Source organism: Theropithecus gelada, chromosome 6 (assembly GCF_003255815.1).
Source record: "Theropithecus gelada isolate Dixy chromosome 6, Tgel_1.0, whole genome shotgun sequence".
Classification (NCBI taxonomy): Eukaryota; Metazoa; Chordata; class Mammalia; order Primates; family Cercopithecidae; genus Theropithecus; species Theropithecus gelada.
The window spans coordinates 137,769,110-137,787,735 of NC_037673.1; the positions used below are offsets into that span (position 1 = coordinate 137,769,110).

General features: G+C 43.2%; 1 protein-coding gene across 3 annotated transcripts in view; it reads right to left on the bottom strand.

The window, feature by feature from the left end:
* DIAPH1 (diaphanous related formin 1) overlaps positions 1-18,626 on the bottom strand; it is a 106,470-nt gene that overhangs the window by 6,451 nt on the left and 81,393 nt on the right. For all 3 annotated transcript variants that reach the window (XM_025388470.1, XM_025388469.1, XM_025388471.1), the window contains 9 exons: positions 12,634-12,732; positions 7,998-8,092; positions 7,567-7,668; positions 7,101-7,340; positions 6,852-6,981; positions 5,977-6,101; positions 4,708-4,872; positions 4,450-4,585; positions 2,569-2,655 (listed from right to left, as the gene is read on the bottom strand). In XM_025388470.1, the coding sequence (XP_025244255.1) occupies positions 2,569-2,655; positions 4,450-4,585; positions 4,708-4,872; positions 5,977-6,101; positions 6,852-6,981; positions 7,101-7,340; positions 7,567-7,668; positions 7,998-8,092; positions 12,634-12,732 (1,179 nt within the window). The remainder of the gene's footprint in view (positions 1-2,568; positions 2,656-4,449; positions 4,586-4,707; positions 4,873-5,976; positions 6,102-6,851; positions 6,982-7,100; positions 7,341-7,566; positions 7,669-7,997; positions 8,093-12,633; positions 12,733-18,626) is intronic.

The window sequence follows — 18,626 nt, forward strand, 5'->3', positions numbered from 1 at the left end:
CTCCTCTTCCAACTCCTCAATGAGTCTTTGTATACTGGTCACGCCCCCAGGTCTCCAGAGACCGGAAGAATTTAACATTCCTTTAAATTCTAGGGAAAAAGCTAGTGTCTTTGAATAGGGACAGCTGTCTCTCTGGAAAAAAGGAGGGCTGTGAGGCAGATATGCTCCACAGTGCCTCTGTTTTTTTAGCTCAAAGCAATCAGCCAGGAGGAATAGTCAGAGACAGCCAGGCAAGGGGTGGAACAGCCAATTCCAGTAGCCACACAGAGAAACCTATAGCCAGTGGAACCTTTGTATTTTGAAAATGGGGCCGTCTAAGTCCAGCCTCTCTCTCCTCTTCTCCTCTCAATCCTGTTGTCACTGCACAAAAAAATATTAGAGCTGGAAGGGACTCTGGAGACCATTCATTCTAGTCCAATTCTCATTTTATACCTGAGGAACTGTGTCCCAGAAACATTAAGTGACTTGCTTAGGATAACACAGACAGCATCCCAACTAGATATGACTTTAGGAGTTTTGATCCCTACCTACCCTGTGTTCTTTGTAGTCTACTCTGATGGCTATCCTCCTGTTTATGTTTAATGTGAGGCCACATCACATCACTTTACATGATGTGAAAGCACCAAGGTCTTAAGAGTTACCGGAATAACTCCAAGATATATTCAAGTGTATTTAGTGAACCCAGAGCCTAGAAAGATAAGCTTATAGGCTAGAGCCACTTAAAATACATGTAATTGTCATTTTACCTACTTTCCAATTTAATATCTCCTAGTATAAGTCTCCTCCTATTCCCTCTGGCATGGGAGAGAGTACTTTGACTAATTCAGGTCCTCTGCTGGAAGGTTAGGTTCCAACAAAATTCCTCCTTCCTCCACCTGTGAGTTCTGATTTTCCGTTTGGAAAGAAGTAAGAATGGGGCTTCCCCAGCAGAGGGAAGCCACTGATGTCTGGTTACCTGTGTACAGGAAGCATCTGGGATTCTAGTATAGTTCCACAGGAAGATTAGGCTTAAAAGGGAATTCCCCACCAAAAGTCTGATGCAGGCACTTAGCTGACGGGGTCAAAAAAAACCCCAGTAAGATGCAATGTATTTTTGTAAGGCTAGAAATGCTTAATGTTAAGGCCACATCACCTTATGTGGTCAGTAGGAAATAATGTTGTAAGAACCTATAAGATGAAATACAGGAGTAAGGGTACCTCTAGCTGTACTCTCCTTGCAAACACCTATCTGTAAGACTAAACACTAGCCCAGAGAGTACTCAGCTCTTCATATCCACTTCTCCTCCCCTTTAGAGAATGCCAGAAAATGGATAAGAACTTTGACTCGGGAGCTTTCAGTTTGGGGAACATTCTGAAGTCATACAAGAGAGCCCTCAGAAGGGAGTATCACTCTGGTTATTCGGAGTATAAGTAGAAATGGGCAGTCAGCCATTACAGATGAAACTCACAGTGATGGAAACAGCTGGGCCAGGATACTGAGTTTATATAGGCTAGCATGCTCTAAGGTCCCCCTTTCCAGGCTGTGGCAGGTACTACCACTAATAGCTGAGCACTGGCCAAAGCAAGCTGTATAACTCCTTCTATTTACAATAATCTCAAAGTAAAACTCACTATCAAATGGTCCTACACAATGCAACAGCCAAGAAATAGGGAATATAGATTTAAGTCCCTCTGAAGTAGAAACCTTTAAATGATGCCTTTTTTGTAATTCCCACTCTTCAAATTAGAAAAGAAGCTACCACTCCTAGCCTCAAAAGACCTTCACTAGACACAATGGTGCAGGTCAATTCCACATGAGGGGCAGCCTTGGCTATACCTTCTTTTGAATTAGTCTCCTGGCCACTTTAAGATTCCCTCAGGGGGAACTTATTCATTAATCTTTTCCCATACTAATACCTGGATCATTTGTCCTAGCTCTTTTTAGAATCTCTAGCTCAATGTAATCCACTTAGATCTTCCAAAAGATGTGAAAGGAGATTGCAGGGCAGTGATGGGGGAAAGGCAAGGGCAACAGAGGCTAACTGCACTCAAGGAAAAGGTAGTTTTCAGTCACGGCATAATCCTTCAATAGAGGTGCTCCTCTATATTTTTCTGTCTGGGAATAATGATGCCTAAACCTCTCTACAAAATTGTATACTTTCTATTATTAGTTCTCTCTATGTATGCCTTCTGCTTGTGAAGTCCAGAGTACGGACTCTGACTTATTTTTAATTTGAATTTCAATCTATACCTAATATACATTTTGTATTTAGATCAACTTTTGTTCATACACACAAATGCCCAAATCCCTGTGTCCTGCAGCTCAGTTCTTTTGTTCCAAATATCGGCTTCAAGAGTGGGGAGAAATGCGGCATAATCCAATGTAACTGATTTACTGTCAGCCCTTTAAACTCGTTTTCTAAGTCGCTACTCTGTAACATGGAAGAAGAGGACTAGATAATCCGTTCTGGATGCAGGGATTAAAAAGATGCTTAGAACATCATTATTTGCTCTTCAGCCTCAGACTGGCAGGAGTAGAGAGCCCTCACCCACTTCGACACCCAGGATGAGCTCCACGTGCTTACTTACCTTGACGGGGCCCTCTCTTCCGTCGGAATGCTGCCCCTGACTGCAGGGCTTCTAGAAGACTGTCCATCACACCTGTCTCATCACCCTCTGTTATAAAGAACAAGATGGAGACGTGAACTCTTCGGCCAGAGCAGCATGGCAAATACCAAGCCCCACACAAAATGCATGGCTATTGCTCTCTCACAGCAGCTGGCAGCTAAGAGACAAAGAGAGCTCAGCCTTAAGTCTCACAAGTTCATGTTTACTTGTATCTGCTTACAAATGGTTAAAACAAAAGATCTCATTGCCTAGTATCCAATGCAAACCTTGGGATATCTTCCCGCAATGCCATCCTCCCCACCCCAATCAGGACTAGCAACAAAATTATAGAACTGCCCAACTCCAAGACCAGGATAAGTAAAGACTATGACTGTGAAATTAGTCAGCAACTATATCACTCCCTCTTTATCCTAAAGTGTTTCGCCTGGTTAGGTCTCAGAGCAGGGCTGAGGAAAGACCACTGATCAAAGAGTACACTTCCCTGAAGTACTGCCTCCAGTGGCTAAGTCTTCCTGATGTCTAAGACCTCTGCATCTAAGAGGAGCAGCCTGGCTAGAACACAAAGAGTTAATGTAAAATCTTTGTTCTAGCCGGCTCGGTTTCCATGGCAACAGCTTAGGATAGTGAAATCTGAAACTGTGAAATCCCAAAATGCCCATAGGCTGCCAGTTCCAAGGCTGGGGCTCACTGCTCCCAGCACCACCTGCTGGCTGAGCATCACCACTGCAGCTGACCTACATTCCACCCTCATTGACCCAGGTACTGGAAACTGGGCAAGGTCCATTACGCCGCCTGTTGACCCGGTGCAGCCCTCATCCCACATGTCAGCGGGACTCCACCTTCCCCCACTGCATCCTAGCCAGTACCTGGGGGCAAACCCTGGAGTCCCAGGGGAAGGTGAAGGATACTTGGTGTGGGCTTTAATAGCATTACAAAGTTGTGGCTTACAACTAAGGGCAAGGAAATTGCTTTCCAGAAAAGCATAAAGAAAAGTTCCTGGTAGCAAGAGGTATCAGAGCAGCCCTTGTGTCCGTGGTCTGTAAAATACTGATTCCTAACAAACTCAGCAGCTCTGTGAACACCTCTTCATTTGCAGAAGGCTCGTGGCCCCTCAGGTTCGGAGGAGGGTGGTATCAGCTCAGTGCTGTGTGAGCAGCGTATGCTGTATTTCCGCTGCCCACAGAGAGAGCAGTGGGGGCGAAGGGGTAGGGAATCTGCAGCAGGAAAGAAGCAGAGACAGGAAACAGAGGGCCAGTAATTGAAACCATATGTTTCAACAAAGACATGCTTCTGGTAGTGAAATAGAGATTCTGCTGAAAAAAGAAGAGGGTGACCGGCTCCCCACCCCCTCCAAAAGTTCAATCCATTTACAGTCTAATTGTGTGTACAACTGGGCTAAGGTACTAGGGACACAGTACTTTGTGAAATAGGCAGAAAGGGAAGACACACCACAGTTAAAAGATGGGAGGAGCGTCAGGAAAATATTTTAAAGAAAAAAACCCGAAAGATTTAGTGGAGGGAATGAGAACAGGCCAGAAGAACCTTTGGATGGACAGAAGGAAAACAGTATATATCACAGCAATACCACAATCACGGGGGAATGAGAGAGAACACAAGAGCCAGCAAAGGAGAGAAAAGGTAAAAGTTTTACCAGGGCAAGTTGGAATGTGCATTATCTGAACTGGGGTTAAAGTCCGGCATTGGGATCTCGGAGATAGAAGACTGCCAAAAATCATTTGCCAGGAGGTGAGCTCAGACATGAGACTCTGCCTCTAGACTCTTAGGCAGAGAAGTCTTCCAAACATTCCTATCTCAACCTATCAACCCATCTTCACGCCTCACCTGCATTCATGTCTATGAGTTGCTCTCTCTTCTGCTGCTTCTCTAGCCGCTCCTTCTCTGCCTTCTCCTTGGCTAGTTTTGCTCGCCTCATCTTTTCTTCTGTCTCCCGCCGCTTCTGGTTCTCCTTGACTGCTTGCTGGGGCAAGGAAGGGGAGGAAGGAACACATGGGCATTGTACACCTACTACCAGCCAACAGGAACCCGGGGAAAGTGAGAAATGCCCACAAAAGATTCAGTCAGCAAGAATCCCTTGCTCACCAAAAACATATTCCGAAAATTGTGAAGATCCATGAAAAATTCTTCAACAGATAACTTCTTGGGGTCAAAGAGGAAGTAATCGCCCAGCTCCTTATAGAGGGTCTCCATGTTAGAATGCATCATCCGCAGCTTGTTATACTGTTCTTGTGCATCCTTTACAAAGCTGTGCGGCCAAGGAGTAAAGGACCAAGACCAAGAAGCAGACCCACTTCTCTAGCCCAAGGAATTACTCAAAGATGAGTACTGGCATGCAAAGGCATGTTCAATACAGCACTGTTTATAACAGCAAAAACCAAAGCCATGTAGGTAGCCTAAATAGGGGACTAATAAAATGAACTATGGTACACCTATAAAAAAGGTGGCAGTTTAAAAGGGTTGTTTTTTTTTTTTCCTGTTTTTGTTTTTTTTGAGACAGAGTCTTGCTCTGTTGCTGGGTTGGAGTGCAGTGGCACAATCTTGGCTCACTGCAACCTCCGTCTCCCGGGTTCAAGCAATTCTCCTGCCTCAGCCTCCCGAGCAGCTGGAACTACAGGCGCACACCATCACGCCCAGCTAATTTTTTTGTATTTTTAGTAGGAATGGAGTTTCACCATGTTGACCAGGATGGTCTCAATCTCTTGACCTAAAAGGGGGTTTTCTATAAATACTATTATGGAAACATGGCCAAGACATATTATGTGCAAAACACAATACAATGCAGTTTTTGTTTAAAATAAATGTATGAGGTGCAAATCAGAATGAAGTCCAGTGGCAGTGGTTACCTTTGGGGAGGGGAAGGAGAGGGAAGCCTGTGTGAGTGTGTGTAGTGGAGATGGGGTACAGGCAGGGGAGTCGGGAGGACTTTTATCATTGATCTGCATGGTTTGCTTCCACTCCACAACAATGGAATGCTCTCAGGAACTATGCAGCCTGGGCAACAAAGTGAGACCCCGTCTCTAAAGAAAAAAAGGTAAAAAAAAAGTTTAGCTGGGCCTGGTGGCACATGCCTGTAGTCCCAGCTACCAAGGAGGCTGAGGGGGTAAGGATCATTTGAATCCAGGAGGTCAAGGCTGCAGTGGGCCGTGATGGCACCACTGCATGCCAGCCTGGGTGACACAGTGAGAGCCTCTCTGAAAATACTAACAAATCCAAAAAACTATGTATTTAAAGAAAAAGAGTTTTTTAAGAGAAAAAAATTGCATATTGCCCTATCTATCCTGTTTTTCCCCCACTATAGGAAGTTTTCTTTCCCTTCGTAGGGAACAACTCCCTCCTTTCAAGAGAGGATATAGTCATTTTTTCAACAAACTTGTCTTTTTCATCTGTGGCAGCTGGGAAATTCTGAACATCACGTTCCACATCAGAAATTTGTTTCTTCATCTGATCTAGGTTCTTTTGCAAGTTTTCAGCAGAAACTTAAAAAAAAAAAAAAGACACCATAAAAACAGACAGCAAGAGCTTACTAATAATCCCAGCCTCAACACCCCTTAGTGTCACCTTTCAGAGCAGAGCTTCAGTCTATACACACATTCTGGCACTTAATAATTTTAGTTCCTTATGTACTTTAGTTGTGTCACATACTTAAATTTTCATCTTTCCAGTGAGACTATAAATTATTTGATCATTGAACCTCCAGCCTTCACAAGGTATGCGGTACTAGGAACAGAAGAAAGACTTCATTTAATTTAACATGAGTCTATGAAATCTCCTGAGATCTTGGTCTCATTTATTTTAGAGAACAGGGTTTGGGAGGAGAGAGATATACATAGAAATATAGAGGCGGGGGCAGAAATCTGTTCCAATTTCCAATGAATGCTGCTTTTTCTTTGTCTAGTTCCAGGACAGTGAGGCCTAATTTTTGTTAATCTAGTCTATGTTTTCTTAATGAAAAGAACTGTTAACCTAGACTAAAAACACCTGCCTTTCTAGCTGTTTTTTGGTGTTTGGTGTTTCCTTAGGAAGAGAAGAGTGCTTCCTATTTCTACACATAAAGATCTCTCCTCAACCTTACGCTCTGCCCTTGTGACTTAGGCACCATGCCTAAATCCTATCTCATTTCCACTTGAAATAGTCTGAACTGAAAACGCTCTCAAATCTAGACTGTGTTTTATTTCCCTCCCCACGCAGAGACTTTTGGGCTCTAGCTTCATCCCAAACTGCCCCACCTCGGCTGGCTTTCTCCACATGGGCAAGTTCGTCTGGAAACTTGAGGACATCAGGATAGTCATTCTCACACAATTCAGCCAAGAAGTGCAACAACGTCATCTTCTGATCTGTGGACTTGGTGTCTCGAAGCTTAGAGCAAGAGGAGAAACTGTTAAATCCTGACATGTCCAAGATGGCCTCCTGCCAACACTGAACTCATAGAGGCTGCAGCCTTCCTTGTGTTGTCCTGCTCTAACTCTTTGGCTCACCTTACAGAGGAAGCTGATATTGAAGCCAAAAGCACCGGCATTTCTGGAGCCAGCATTCATGTAATTTCCAACAAGCAAGGTAATCTCTAGGAGACTGGAAAAGCTCTCACTCTTACGTAACTCCTCGCATGCAGCAGTGACAGACACAATCTCTGGCTTGATATTCTCCACTTGCTCGCTGAATTGTAGCTTGAAGAGAATGGCATTGAGGCGAGGCCGCAGTCGGGGCACAGTGCCCATCTAGTAGAGAACACAAGCAGTTCCATTACAGTGAAAAGAGAGTGAAGTCAGAAAAAGATACAGGCTTGAGCCTCCTATGGGAGGATCAGAGCTCCAGAGCAGGGAGAAGAGATTAAGACAGGTTCAAAAACAGACAAGCAGCAAGGAGCATATGCCCAGGCTGCTCTCTAGAGGGGAGGGGAATATAGGGGGCGGAGAACCGCTTACTGCCACAGGCCTCACTCACCACCACGCCAAACTGCTCTGACTCGGCCAGGTCATCATATTCATCCTTCAGTTCAGAAAGCATTTTTAACTGCTCTGGCTCTGGCATTTGCTTAATGAGGTTCTGAAAGAGGGAAGAGACATCTCAGCTGGAGGGGGATTCCCTGACAACTCAAGCCTAAACAACTTTTACTCTGTTGTCAATCCCACACTCTGCTCAAGGACCACACAGAAGGAAACATACGGTGGGAGATGAGAGGCAGCTACTGAGATGGTGGGACTTTTGCAAAATATACCAGAAGTAACCCGACCAGCAGAGAAAAGGGAGTTTCTCAAAGCCAGCACTCATAAGTCAGCAATGCTAGAGGAGGATCCTCTTCATCTACACAGAGATGAGGCCAGTACCCAGCGACACAGAAGAGCCTGCTCCAGAAGAACCACCTTGCTCCTTACCTGGATCATAGACTCAGTCAGAACAGCTTCATTCACCTCCAGGATGACATTCTTAATCTCTTGATAGGGCATGCGGAAGGAACCCAAAAAGATTGCTGCCAGAAAATGAGATATTAAGACATGTTCTTCTCGGTCTGTTCTCCCTTCCAACCCATCCTGCAAACCTATGCTGGATAATCTTCCTAACATGGCTCTTTTAGGCCAGGCACAGTGGCTCATGCCTGTAATCCTAGCACTTTGGGAGGCCAAGGTGGGCGGATCGCGTGAGCTCCCGAGTTTGAGACCAGCCTAGGCAACATGGGGAAATCTTATCTCTACAAAAAATACAAAAGCTAGCCAGGCATGACGGTGTGCACCTGTAGTCCCAGCTGCTTAGCAGGCTGAGGTGGGAGGATCACCTGAGCCCAGGAGGTCAAGGTTGCAGTGAGCTGTGACTGCACCACTGCACTCCAGCCTGAGCAACAGAGCGAGACCCGTCTCAAAAAAGTCTATACACATCAAAGACTTTCACCCCACTCTACTTTAGTTTCCCACTCTCAGGACTTGATCCTCAAAGCTGCCTTGACCTTAAACTGCCATATCCTATTCCCTAACAAACACATCCTGTTTTTTCAAGTCTCCCTTTCTAATCTCTCATTTGACTCTTCAGCCTTATCAGTACCTCTCTTTCCAGTCTCCTGACTGTTGTTTTCACTGATATATCAGTTCCACTCTGCCTTTCCTATTTCATTAGGAGTCTCTAAACCATCAGTTCATTTGCTCTCTATTATGACTCCCATTACTATTACCACTCCTACTATTACCATTCTCTTGCTTCCTTCTCAGTCTTCCATTTCATTTTTCTACTCTGACACCTGGGCTGATGCAGACTGCAGTCTATGAATTTGCAGTAGCACCAATGATAACGGGGGCATCCGTGCTGTTAGCAATTCTCTTCATGTGTCCCTATTCCACTTTCTCCTACCCTTCTTGGCAGGTCCTCCAACATATTCCCACTTTCCCCACTGCCCCACCACTTCCCCATTTGTTCCAGAAAGACTCTGCTTCTCTTCACTGAGAAAAATCGAAGCCACTGGTCAAATTACTTGCTCAACTTTCTCTTATCCTACTTAAAAATAAAGCACTAGGGCTCTTGGTTAGAGCCAGACTAGAATAGACTCAGATAAGCCTTTTGGAATCGCCTAGAAGAAAACTATACCAACACTATTGTAAGCTTATAGGCAGCATGTGTTCATATACGTATTTATGTCTAAGTATATATACTCCCGTGTGCTCATCCTCATGTGTCAACAGAAAAGGCAGCCCCATAGACCTTTCCCTTCAGCATATATGCATAATCAAGTTTTTTAATCTTACTCAATGTTCCTCTCTAAATTACCAGTTTATGTTTCTTTCACTTTATAGCAATCTAAAATAGCCTATTCTCTCTCACTTCCACGACTCTGATTTATTCCATCGCCACAAAGCCAATGAAAAGATGGCAGCCACTGAGAGAATATACTTTAGGTAAGACCATCCTGCTACCTCTCACATCCACCTCCCCAAAAAGATAATCTGTTCTTGCTGAATTTTTCTATTTCAGTAAATGGTACCACTTTCCACAGAGTGACCTAAACCTCAAATCACCTTCTCCTTTATCGCAAGTCAATTACTAAATTCCATTAATTTTACCTTTTTTTTTTTTTTTTGGAGACAGCATCTCACTCTGTTGCCCAGGCTAGAGTGTAGTAATGCAAGCATAGCTCACAGCAGCCTCGACCTCCCAGGCTCAAGCAATCCTCCTCCCACCTCAGTTTCCCAAGTGGCTGGGACTATAGGCATATGGCACCACATCTGGCTAGTTTTTTATTTTATTTTATTTTTATTTATTTCTTGAGATGGAGTCTCACTCTGTTGCCCAGACTGGAGTGCAATGGTGTGGTGTTGACTCACTGCAACCTCCGCCTCCCGGGTTCGAGTGATTCCCCTGCTTCAGCCCCATGACTAGCTGGGATTACAGGCATGCTTCACCATGCCCAGCTAATTTTTCTATTTTTAGCAGAGACAGGGTTTTGCCATGCTGACCAGGCTGGTCTCGAACCCCTGACCTCAAGTGATCCACCTGCCTCGGCCTCCCAAAGTGCTGGGTTACAGCCATGAGCCACTGCATCTAGCCTAATTCTACTGTCTTAATATCCTCTCCCTCTCTTATTCTCATCACCTTAGTTTCAGGCCCTGATCACATCTCACCTAGTTTAAAACAATGACATAACTCATCTCTGCCTATAGTCCTACCCCTTACCTTAGCAATCCAGCCTCAAAATCACTGCCAAAGCAGCCTTCCTAAAAATTACATAGGATAATCTCACTCACTTTCCTGATTAAACTTTACTCAGTTGTATTCAACTACTTGCAGTTCCTGAACTGCATAATGTTATCTCATGCTCTCATACATGCTGATCCCTCTCCTGAAACGAGCCAACCTTTCCGCCTTCACTTTTTTTTTTTTTTTTTTTTTTTGAGACAGGGTCTTACTCTGTTGCCCAGGCTGCAGTGCAGTGGTGCAATCACAGCTCATTGCAACCTTAAATTCCTGGGCTCAAGCAATCCTTCTGCCTTAGCCTCCTGAGTAGTTGGGACTACTGGAACACGCCACTGTGCTCAGCTAATATTTTATGTTTTGTAGAGACAGGGGTCTTGCTTTGTTTCCCAGGCTGGTCTTGAACTCTTGGTCTCAAGCAATCTTCCCACCTCAGCTTCCTGCTGGGATTACAGGAATGAGCCACCATGCCCAGCCTCCTTAATTCCTTAACTGTTCTTTCAACTCAGTTTAAGTAGTAACCTCCTTTAGAATATCTTCTGGGATTTGCCCCTCCAACACTGCCCTCACTTGATTTAGATCCCTCCCTTCCTAGTACTCTCATAAATATTCTAGCATACCTCCATCATAGCATTTTTCAATCTGTGCTGTTATCATCTGCCTTTCTGTCTTTACCAAATACATGACTCATGCAGATAGGGACTATTGTCTTATTCAGCTTTGTATCGTTAGCATATGAGACTGCTGAATCACTAAATTCCATCTTCCAGACCATCCTACCCTATACTACTCTCAATTTTCTTTTCTTAAATTGTTTCCCATATCAATATCATGCCACTAGAAATCATAATGTACTACACCATTGTCCTTCTTGTATCATTTTTTAAAACAATTACTCATATCTTATGTTCCTAGAGATACTCTTGGGAACAGGAACTGACACTACTTTAGTCTCCCTAAGACTTCACCACAGACACTATTTAGTAACAGCTGTTGACAATAATTTAAGATTATATAGTCAAGAATAATGTGACAGTTTACTGGTCTTATTGTATCACTGACTTTACTTATGGTATGTGTACTTATTGGCTGTGTGATTTGGACACTGCACATCATTTAAACTTTGTTTTTTTCATTTGGAAAAACAGCCAATAACTGCATCACAAGACTGTGAGTGGGTTTTATGGAACACACCCTTTCATCTCTGGAACACACGCCTAGTATGTGGCTGATAGAGCCTACAACATAGCAGACCTTGAAATATTTGTCAAATAAATAAAGTCTACATTTCTCGGTATGAAGTAGGTAGATGAATAATTGAAATGAACAAAAATGTAACATTTGTCCTGATCATCAAGTAAGTACTACCTATATCAACTTTGCAGAGGAATTTCTTATTTGAAATTTTACTACCAAACAGTTATGAGTATAGGTGGAAACTTCAGAACAGAAACCTTCTCTGGAGTTACTGATCCTACTTTGAGAAGTACTAAATTTACCTTAGTTATTTTAAATCACAAAGTAATTTTAAATTTAATTGAAGCCAAGCTAGTACCTTTACTTATTAGAAAGTGAAAGCTGGGCATGGTGGCTTACATCTGTAATCCCAACATATTGTGAGGCTGAGGTGGGCAGATCACTTGAGGCCAGGAGCTTGAGACCAGCCTGGGCAACATAGTGAGACCCCTTCTCTATTTATTTAATAAAAAAGCAAAAGTGGAAAAGAGGAAATGTATAGTGGCTAGACCATCTGTGGTAGACTTTCTGTGAATGCAATGGACATAGTAAGGACTTTTAAATAAGAAAGTCAGAGGCTCGGCTGGGTGGATCACCTGAGCCCAAGAGTTTGAGACCAGCCTGAGCAACATGGCAAAACCCCGTCTCTAGAAAAAATTAGCTGGGCGTGGTGGTGCACACCTATAGTCCTAGCTACTTGGGAGGCTGGGGTGGAAGAATCAACTGAGCCCAGGAAGCTGAGGTGGCAGGGAGCTGTGATCGCATTATTGCACTCCAGCATGGGCAACAGAGTGAGACTCTGTCTCAGAAAAAAAAAAAAAAAGGCTCAAATCCCAGACCTCCTTCTTACTAGCTTTATGACTAGGCAAATTCCTGAAAGTCTTAAGTTGTTTCCTTGACATAAATCTGGATACTTAAAAATCTTGCAGTGCTATTGAAGAAATTAAACATGATACTGAAAATTCACTGTGCAATGCTTGCCATATAGCAGGAATTGAACAAATTAAATTTCCATATCAAGGGACCATAGATTCTAGAGAATTAAAAGTTATTAAAAGAACTCCTTCACATTTCGAATAGTTGGGATCAAGAGATACTCACAGAGATTCTGGGCTGTCTTTGAATCCAACACCTTTAACTCTTTTACTTTTTTCTTTTGCACAGATTTCTTTTCTTCTCCACCTTCTTGATCCTTCTTGGCTAGCAGGGAAAAGATCAGAAAAGCATGATTAAGGGTAAGCCACCTCTGTGCTTTACTAAACAACTACTGTCCAGTGTGAAATGGCCCCTCACTTCCTCTCTATTATAATGGTCTCTCTATTGTATTCCTTCAAAACTAACCTCCTCTTCAACCAACCACCCTCCTATTACTGAACCTCCCCCAACTCTAATAAATATCTCATTTTCATTTCTTCAATATGTATCAGTAACGCTTTCCTACCTACATCCTAAGTACTTGCAGGGATCAGCAAGCTTCCTGTAAAGGACCAGACAGTATTTTAGGCTTTGCAGGCCATATGGTCTGTCTCAATTTTTCAACTCTGCCACTGTAGCATGAAAGTAGGTACAGACGATACATAAATGAATGGGCATGGCTGTGTTCCATTAAAACTTGATTCACAAGAACAGTTGGTTAGCATTCGTTCAGTAGTTCCCTTCCACCATGTTATCCTTCCTTTTGTGCCTATTTAAAAATACAACTTATCTTTCAAGCTCCATCTTTTTTTTTTTTGAGACAGTGTCTCACTGTGTCACCCAGGTTGGAGTACAGTGGCACAATCATGGCTCACTTGCAGCCTTGACCTCCTGGGCTCAGATAATTCTCCCACTTCAGTCTGCCAAGGAGCTGGAACTACAGGTGCAGGCCACCACGCCCAGCTGATTTTTGTGTTTTTTTTTTTGTGGAGATGGGGTTTCACCATGTTGCCCAGGCTGGCCTCGAACTCCTGGGATCAAGCAATCTGCCTGCCTCAGCCTCCCCAATTGCTGGGATTACAGGCATGAGCCACTGTTGCCCCACCTTAAGCTCCATCTTGAACATGACTTTCCCTAAAAAAATTGTTTTCTCAACTGCCTATGATGGAGGTAAAATACACTTCTTCTCTCTACATTCTTTTCAGACTATCCAAAGCCATCATATTCCTCCCTTCTCGTGAAATGTTCCCTGATAAATGATGCTTGCTCTCTGCTTTGATAAACTAATTTTCATGGTATTTCTCATCTGTATCTCATTGAACAATTAATTACTCAATGTTTTGTGACATTTCATACGTATTATCTCAATCTTTTTAAAGTCTCTGTTATTTAATAAGTGTGGATATTTCTCATCCCACCTAGATTGTGAACTTCAAGGGCATGGGCAAAACAGTATTTCATTTTATCACTCCCTTAATGGCTCTCATGATAGTAACATTCTCTAAAAAATGGTTGATGCTGGCTATCCAAGGAGGGTTGAGCAATACATAGAAAAAAAAGTAACAACTCTGGACAGATATAATTGTAAAATACTTCATCCTATAGCGTAACTTGGTATCAAATTTTCAGAAAGTCATATGGGAATATCCCTGAGAGTCAAGAACCTGACAAAGCTAGCTGCCTCTGAGCAGAGGAATGGGGTGTTTGAACACAACAGTGGGATAATACTTTTGAACATAACCTTTTTATACCATTTGAATTTTAAACCATATGGAAAGTATTACCTGGTGCAAATAAACAAGAATTAAAACAAAAAAGTTACATACAAAAGGTGCAAAGAGCTATAAAACACATTCACTCCTGGCTGGGCGCAGAGGCTCATACCCTGTAATCCTGGCACTTTGGGAGGCTGAGGTGGGCAGATCACTTGAGCTCAGGAGTTTGAGACCAACCTGACCAACATGGCAAAACCCTGTCTCCACAAAAAAAATTCAAAACTTAGCCAGACATGGTGGCGTGCACCTGTAGTCCCTGCTACTCAGAAGACTGATGTGGGAAAATCACCTGAGCCCAGGAGGTTGATGCTGCAGTGAGCTGTAATGGTACCACTGCACTCCAGCCTGGGTGACAGAGTGAGACACTGTCTCAAAAAAATTCACTGTTTTGGAGCTCAGTAGTCCCAGTTTGAGGAAGAAAAATACTAAATCCACAAAGATTAATTATTTCAATAAATATCTATTGAGTATCTACATGTGCCAGGCTCCATTCTAGGCAATGGAAATAAAAGTAGTGAACAAAATAAAGATTCCTGCCTTCATGGAACTTACGTTCTAACAAAAAGAAATAAACTAGATCAATTAATAGATAAAATAATATGCTATATTATTATAGCTGCTATGAAAAGAAAAACAGGGAAAAGGATGGGGGATTTGATGGTGGCGGGGGGCAGGTTATAATTTTAGAGGGATGGTCAGGGAAGATCTCACTGTAAGTGACATCTAAGTAAAGACCTCTTAGAAAGTGAGGGAGCAAGGCACATAAATATCCAGGGGAAAGGGGCAAAAGCATTCCAGGCAGAGGCAATAACAATGCAAAGGCCTGAGATAGAGCATGTTGGATGTGTTGTTGAAGGAGGAGCAAAAATGTCACTAAGGCTAAAAGTAGATGGAAAGAGGGGAAGAGCAGGAGATGAAGTGAGATAAGTAAGTAAAGACAGATCACATTAAAAAAAAAAAGGCCTGGCATGGTGACTCATGCCTATAATCTGAGCACTTTAGGAGGCCGAAGTGGGAGGGTCACTTGAGTCCAGGTGTTTGAGACTAGCCTGGGCAACATAGTGAGACCCTATCACCTTAAAAAAAAAAAATTTAGCTGGGTGTGGTGGCACACCCCTGTATTGCCAGCTACTTAGGAGGCTGAAGTAGGAGGATCACTTGAGCCCAGGAGGTTGAGGCTGCAGTGAGCCATGACTGTGCCACTGCACTCCAGCCTGAATAACAGAGTCCCTAGTCTCCAAAAAAAAAAAAAAAAATGTGTATATATATATATACACATAAAATGAAAATTATGGTCAGATAAAAATGGAGACATAACATATCCAGATTATATCACAAAAACTTAGAAGCAAGGAAGGGGAAAACAGTATCTCATTTTACATAGGAAAAGTGAAAAAATATACATACATTTATTATTGATGTTGAGAAACAGAAAACCATACTCATTTTTTTTCTACTTGTAGTGAGAAAAATAAAAAGTATAGATAGAAGAAAGGAAGGGATGAAAATGTCATTTTTGTGAAAGATATGACTATATATAGCAATTCAAGACAACCCAAGGAAGAACTACAAGAATTAATCATTCAGTAAGGTTGACAGATAAAAGACAAGCATATACACTTCCAGTTCCATCAAAATGGAGTAGCTTCATGTAGAGGAAATACTTAAGACAGTTATACTTAAAAAGTGAGGAGGGCAAAGAGACTTAAATGGAAAAAAAAGTTTCTACACTTCACTGAACTTGGTAAAACACTGGGATAGGTTATATATTAGACTGGGATAGGTTACATACATATATTGTAATACCTACAACATCTAAGAAAACTATACAAAGCAATACACTCAAACACTGTAAATAAATCAAAATAGAATCTTTGTTTTTGAGGGTTTTTTTTGAGAAAGGGTCTCACTTGGTCACCCAGGCTGGAGTGCAGTGGCTCAGTCGTGGTTCATTGCATCCTCAACCTCCTGAGCTCAAGCAATCCTCCCATCTCAGCTTCCCAGGTAGTTGAGGCTACAGGCATGAGCCACCACACTTGGCTAACTTTTTTTTTTTTTTTTTGAGACACAGTCTCGCTTTGTCACCCAGGCTGGAGTGCAGTGGTGCTGCCTCGGCTCCCTGCAAACTCCACCTCCCGGGTTCATGCCATTCTCCTGCCTCAGCCTCCCAAGTAGCTAGGATTATAGGCACCTGCCACCACGCCCGGCTAATTTTTTATATTTTTAGTAGAGATGGGGTTTCACCATGTTAGCCAGGATGGTCTCGATCTCCTGACCTCGTGATCTGCCCACCTCAGCCTCCCAAAGTGCTGGGATTACAGGCGTGAGCCACTGCGCTCGGCACCTTTTTTTGGTTTTTTTAAGGCAGAGTCTCACTCTGTAGCCCCGGCTGGAGTGCAGTGGCACCATCTCGGCTCACCGCAACCGCCGCCTCCCAGGTTCAGGTGATTTCCCTCCCTCAGTCTCCCAAATAGCTGGGATTACAGGCACCTGCCACCATGCCCGGCTAATTTTTTGTATTTTTAGTAGAGATGGGGTTTCACCGTGTTAGCCAGGATGGTCTTGATCTCCTGACCTCGTGATGCCCCCACCTCAGCCTCCCAAAGTGCTGGGATTACAGGCGTGAGTCACTGCGCCCGGCACTTTTTTTTTTTTTTTTTTTAAAGGCAGAGTCTCACTCTGTAGCCCCAGCTGGAGTGCAGTGGCACAATCTCGGCTCACCGCAACCTCTGCCTCCCAGGTTCAGGTGATTTCCCTGCCTCAGCGTCCCAAGTAACTCGGATTACAGGCACCCACCACCATGCCCGGCTCATTTTTGTATTTTTAGTAGAGACAGGGTTTCACCATGTTGGCCAGGCTGGTCTAGAACTCCTGACTTCAGGTGATCTACCTGCCTCAGCCTCCCAAAGTGCTGGGATTACAGGCATGAGCCACTGTGCCCAGCCTCCCTGGCTAACATTTATATTTCTTGTAGAGACAGTTTTGCCACGTTGCCCAGGCTGATCTCGAACTCCTAGGCTCAAGCAATCCACCAACCTCAGCCTCCCCAAGTGCTGGGATTACAGGTGAACCACCACACCCAGTCAATAGTTTTTCATTAAAGATTTTTGCTACCATATTCATAAAAAATATTGCCCTATAGTTTTTTCTTATGATGTCATTGTCTGATTTTGCCATCAGGGTAACACTAGCCTCATAAAATGAGATGTGGGCCAGGCGTGGTGGCTCACGCCTGTAATCCCAGCACTTAGGGAGGCTGAGGCAGGCAGATCACTTGAGGCCAGGAGTTTGAGACTAGCCTGACCAACATGGTGAAACTCTGTCTCTACTAAAAATATAAAAAAATTAGCTGGGCATGGTGGCGCACACCTGTAATCCCAGCTACTTGGGAAGCTGAGGCATGAGAATCATTTAAACCCAGGAGGTGGAGGTTGCAGTGAGTGGAGATTGCCCCACTGCATTCCAGCCTGGGCAACAGAGCAAGACCCTGTATCCCCCTCCAAAAAAAAAAACCAAAAAACAAAAAAAAACTGTTGTGAAATATTCTATTTCTTGGAAGAGTTTGCAAAGAATTAGTGTTAATTGTATTAATTCTTCATTAAATGTTAAGTGAAGATATCTGGACCTTTTCTTTTTGGGTAGTTTTTGACTAATTATTCAATCTCCTCACGTTACAGATCTATTCAGATTGTTTATTTTTTTCTTGCATCAGTTTTGGTAGTTTGTGTATTTCTGGGAATTTGCCATTTCATCTGGGTTATCTAATTTGTTGATAAATCACAGTATTCTTTATAATCCTTTTTATTTCTGGAAGGTTGGTAGTAATGTCTACTCTTTCATTCTGATTCAAGTCTCTGTTTTTCTTGGTCAATCTGGCTAAAGTTTTATGAATTTTGGTATCTTTTTAAATAATAAGCTTCTGGTTTCATTGATTTTCTCTATTTTTCTTCTATTCTCTATGTTGTTAATTTCCTCCCTAATCTTTATTATTTCTTTCCTTCTGCTTGCTTTAGATTTAGTTTGCTCTTCTCTTTCTAGTGTCTTAAGGTTGAAGGTTAGGTTACTGATTTGAGTGAGATCATTCTTCTTCCTTAGTATGGGCATTTACAGGTAAAAATTATCGCCGGGCGCGGTGGCTCAAGCCTGTAATCCCAGCACTTTGGGAGGCCGAGACGGGTGGATCACGAGGTCAGGAGATCGAGACTATCCTGGCTAACACGGTGAAACCCCGTCTCTACTAAAAAATACAAAAAACTAGCCGGGCGATGTGGCGGACGCCTCAGCTACTCGGGAGGCTGAGGCAGGAGAATGGCGTGAACCCGGGAGGCGGAGCTTGCAGTGAGCTGAGATCCGGCCACTGCACTCCAGCCTGGGCGACAGAGCGAGACTCCGTCTCAAAAAAAA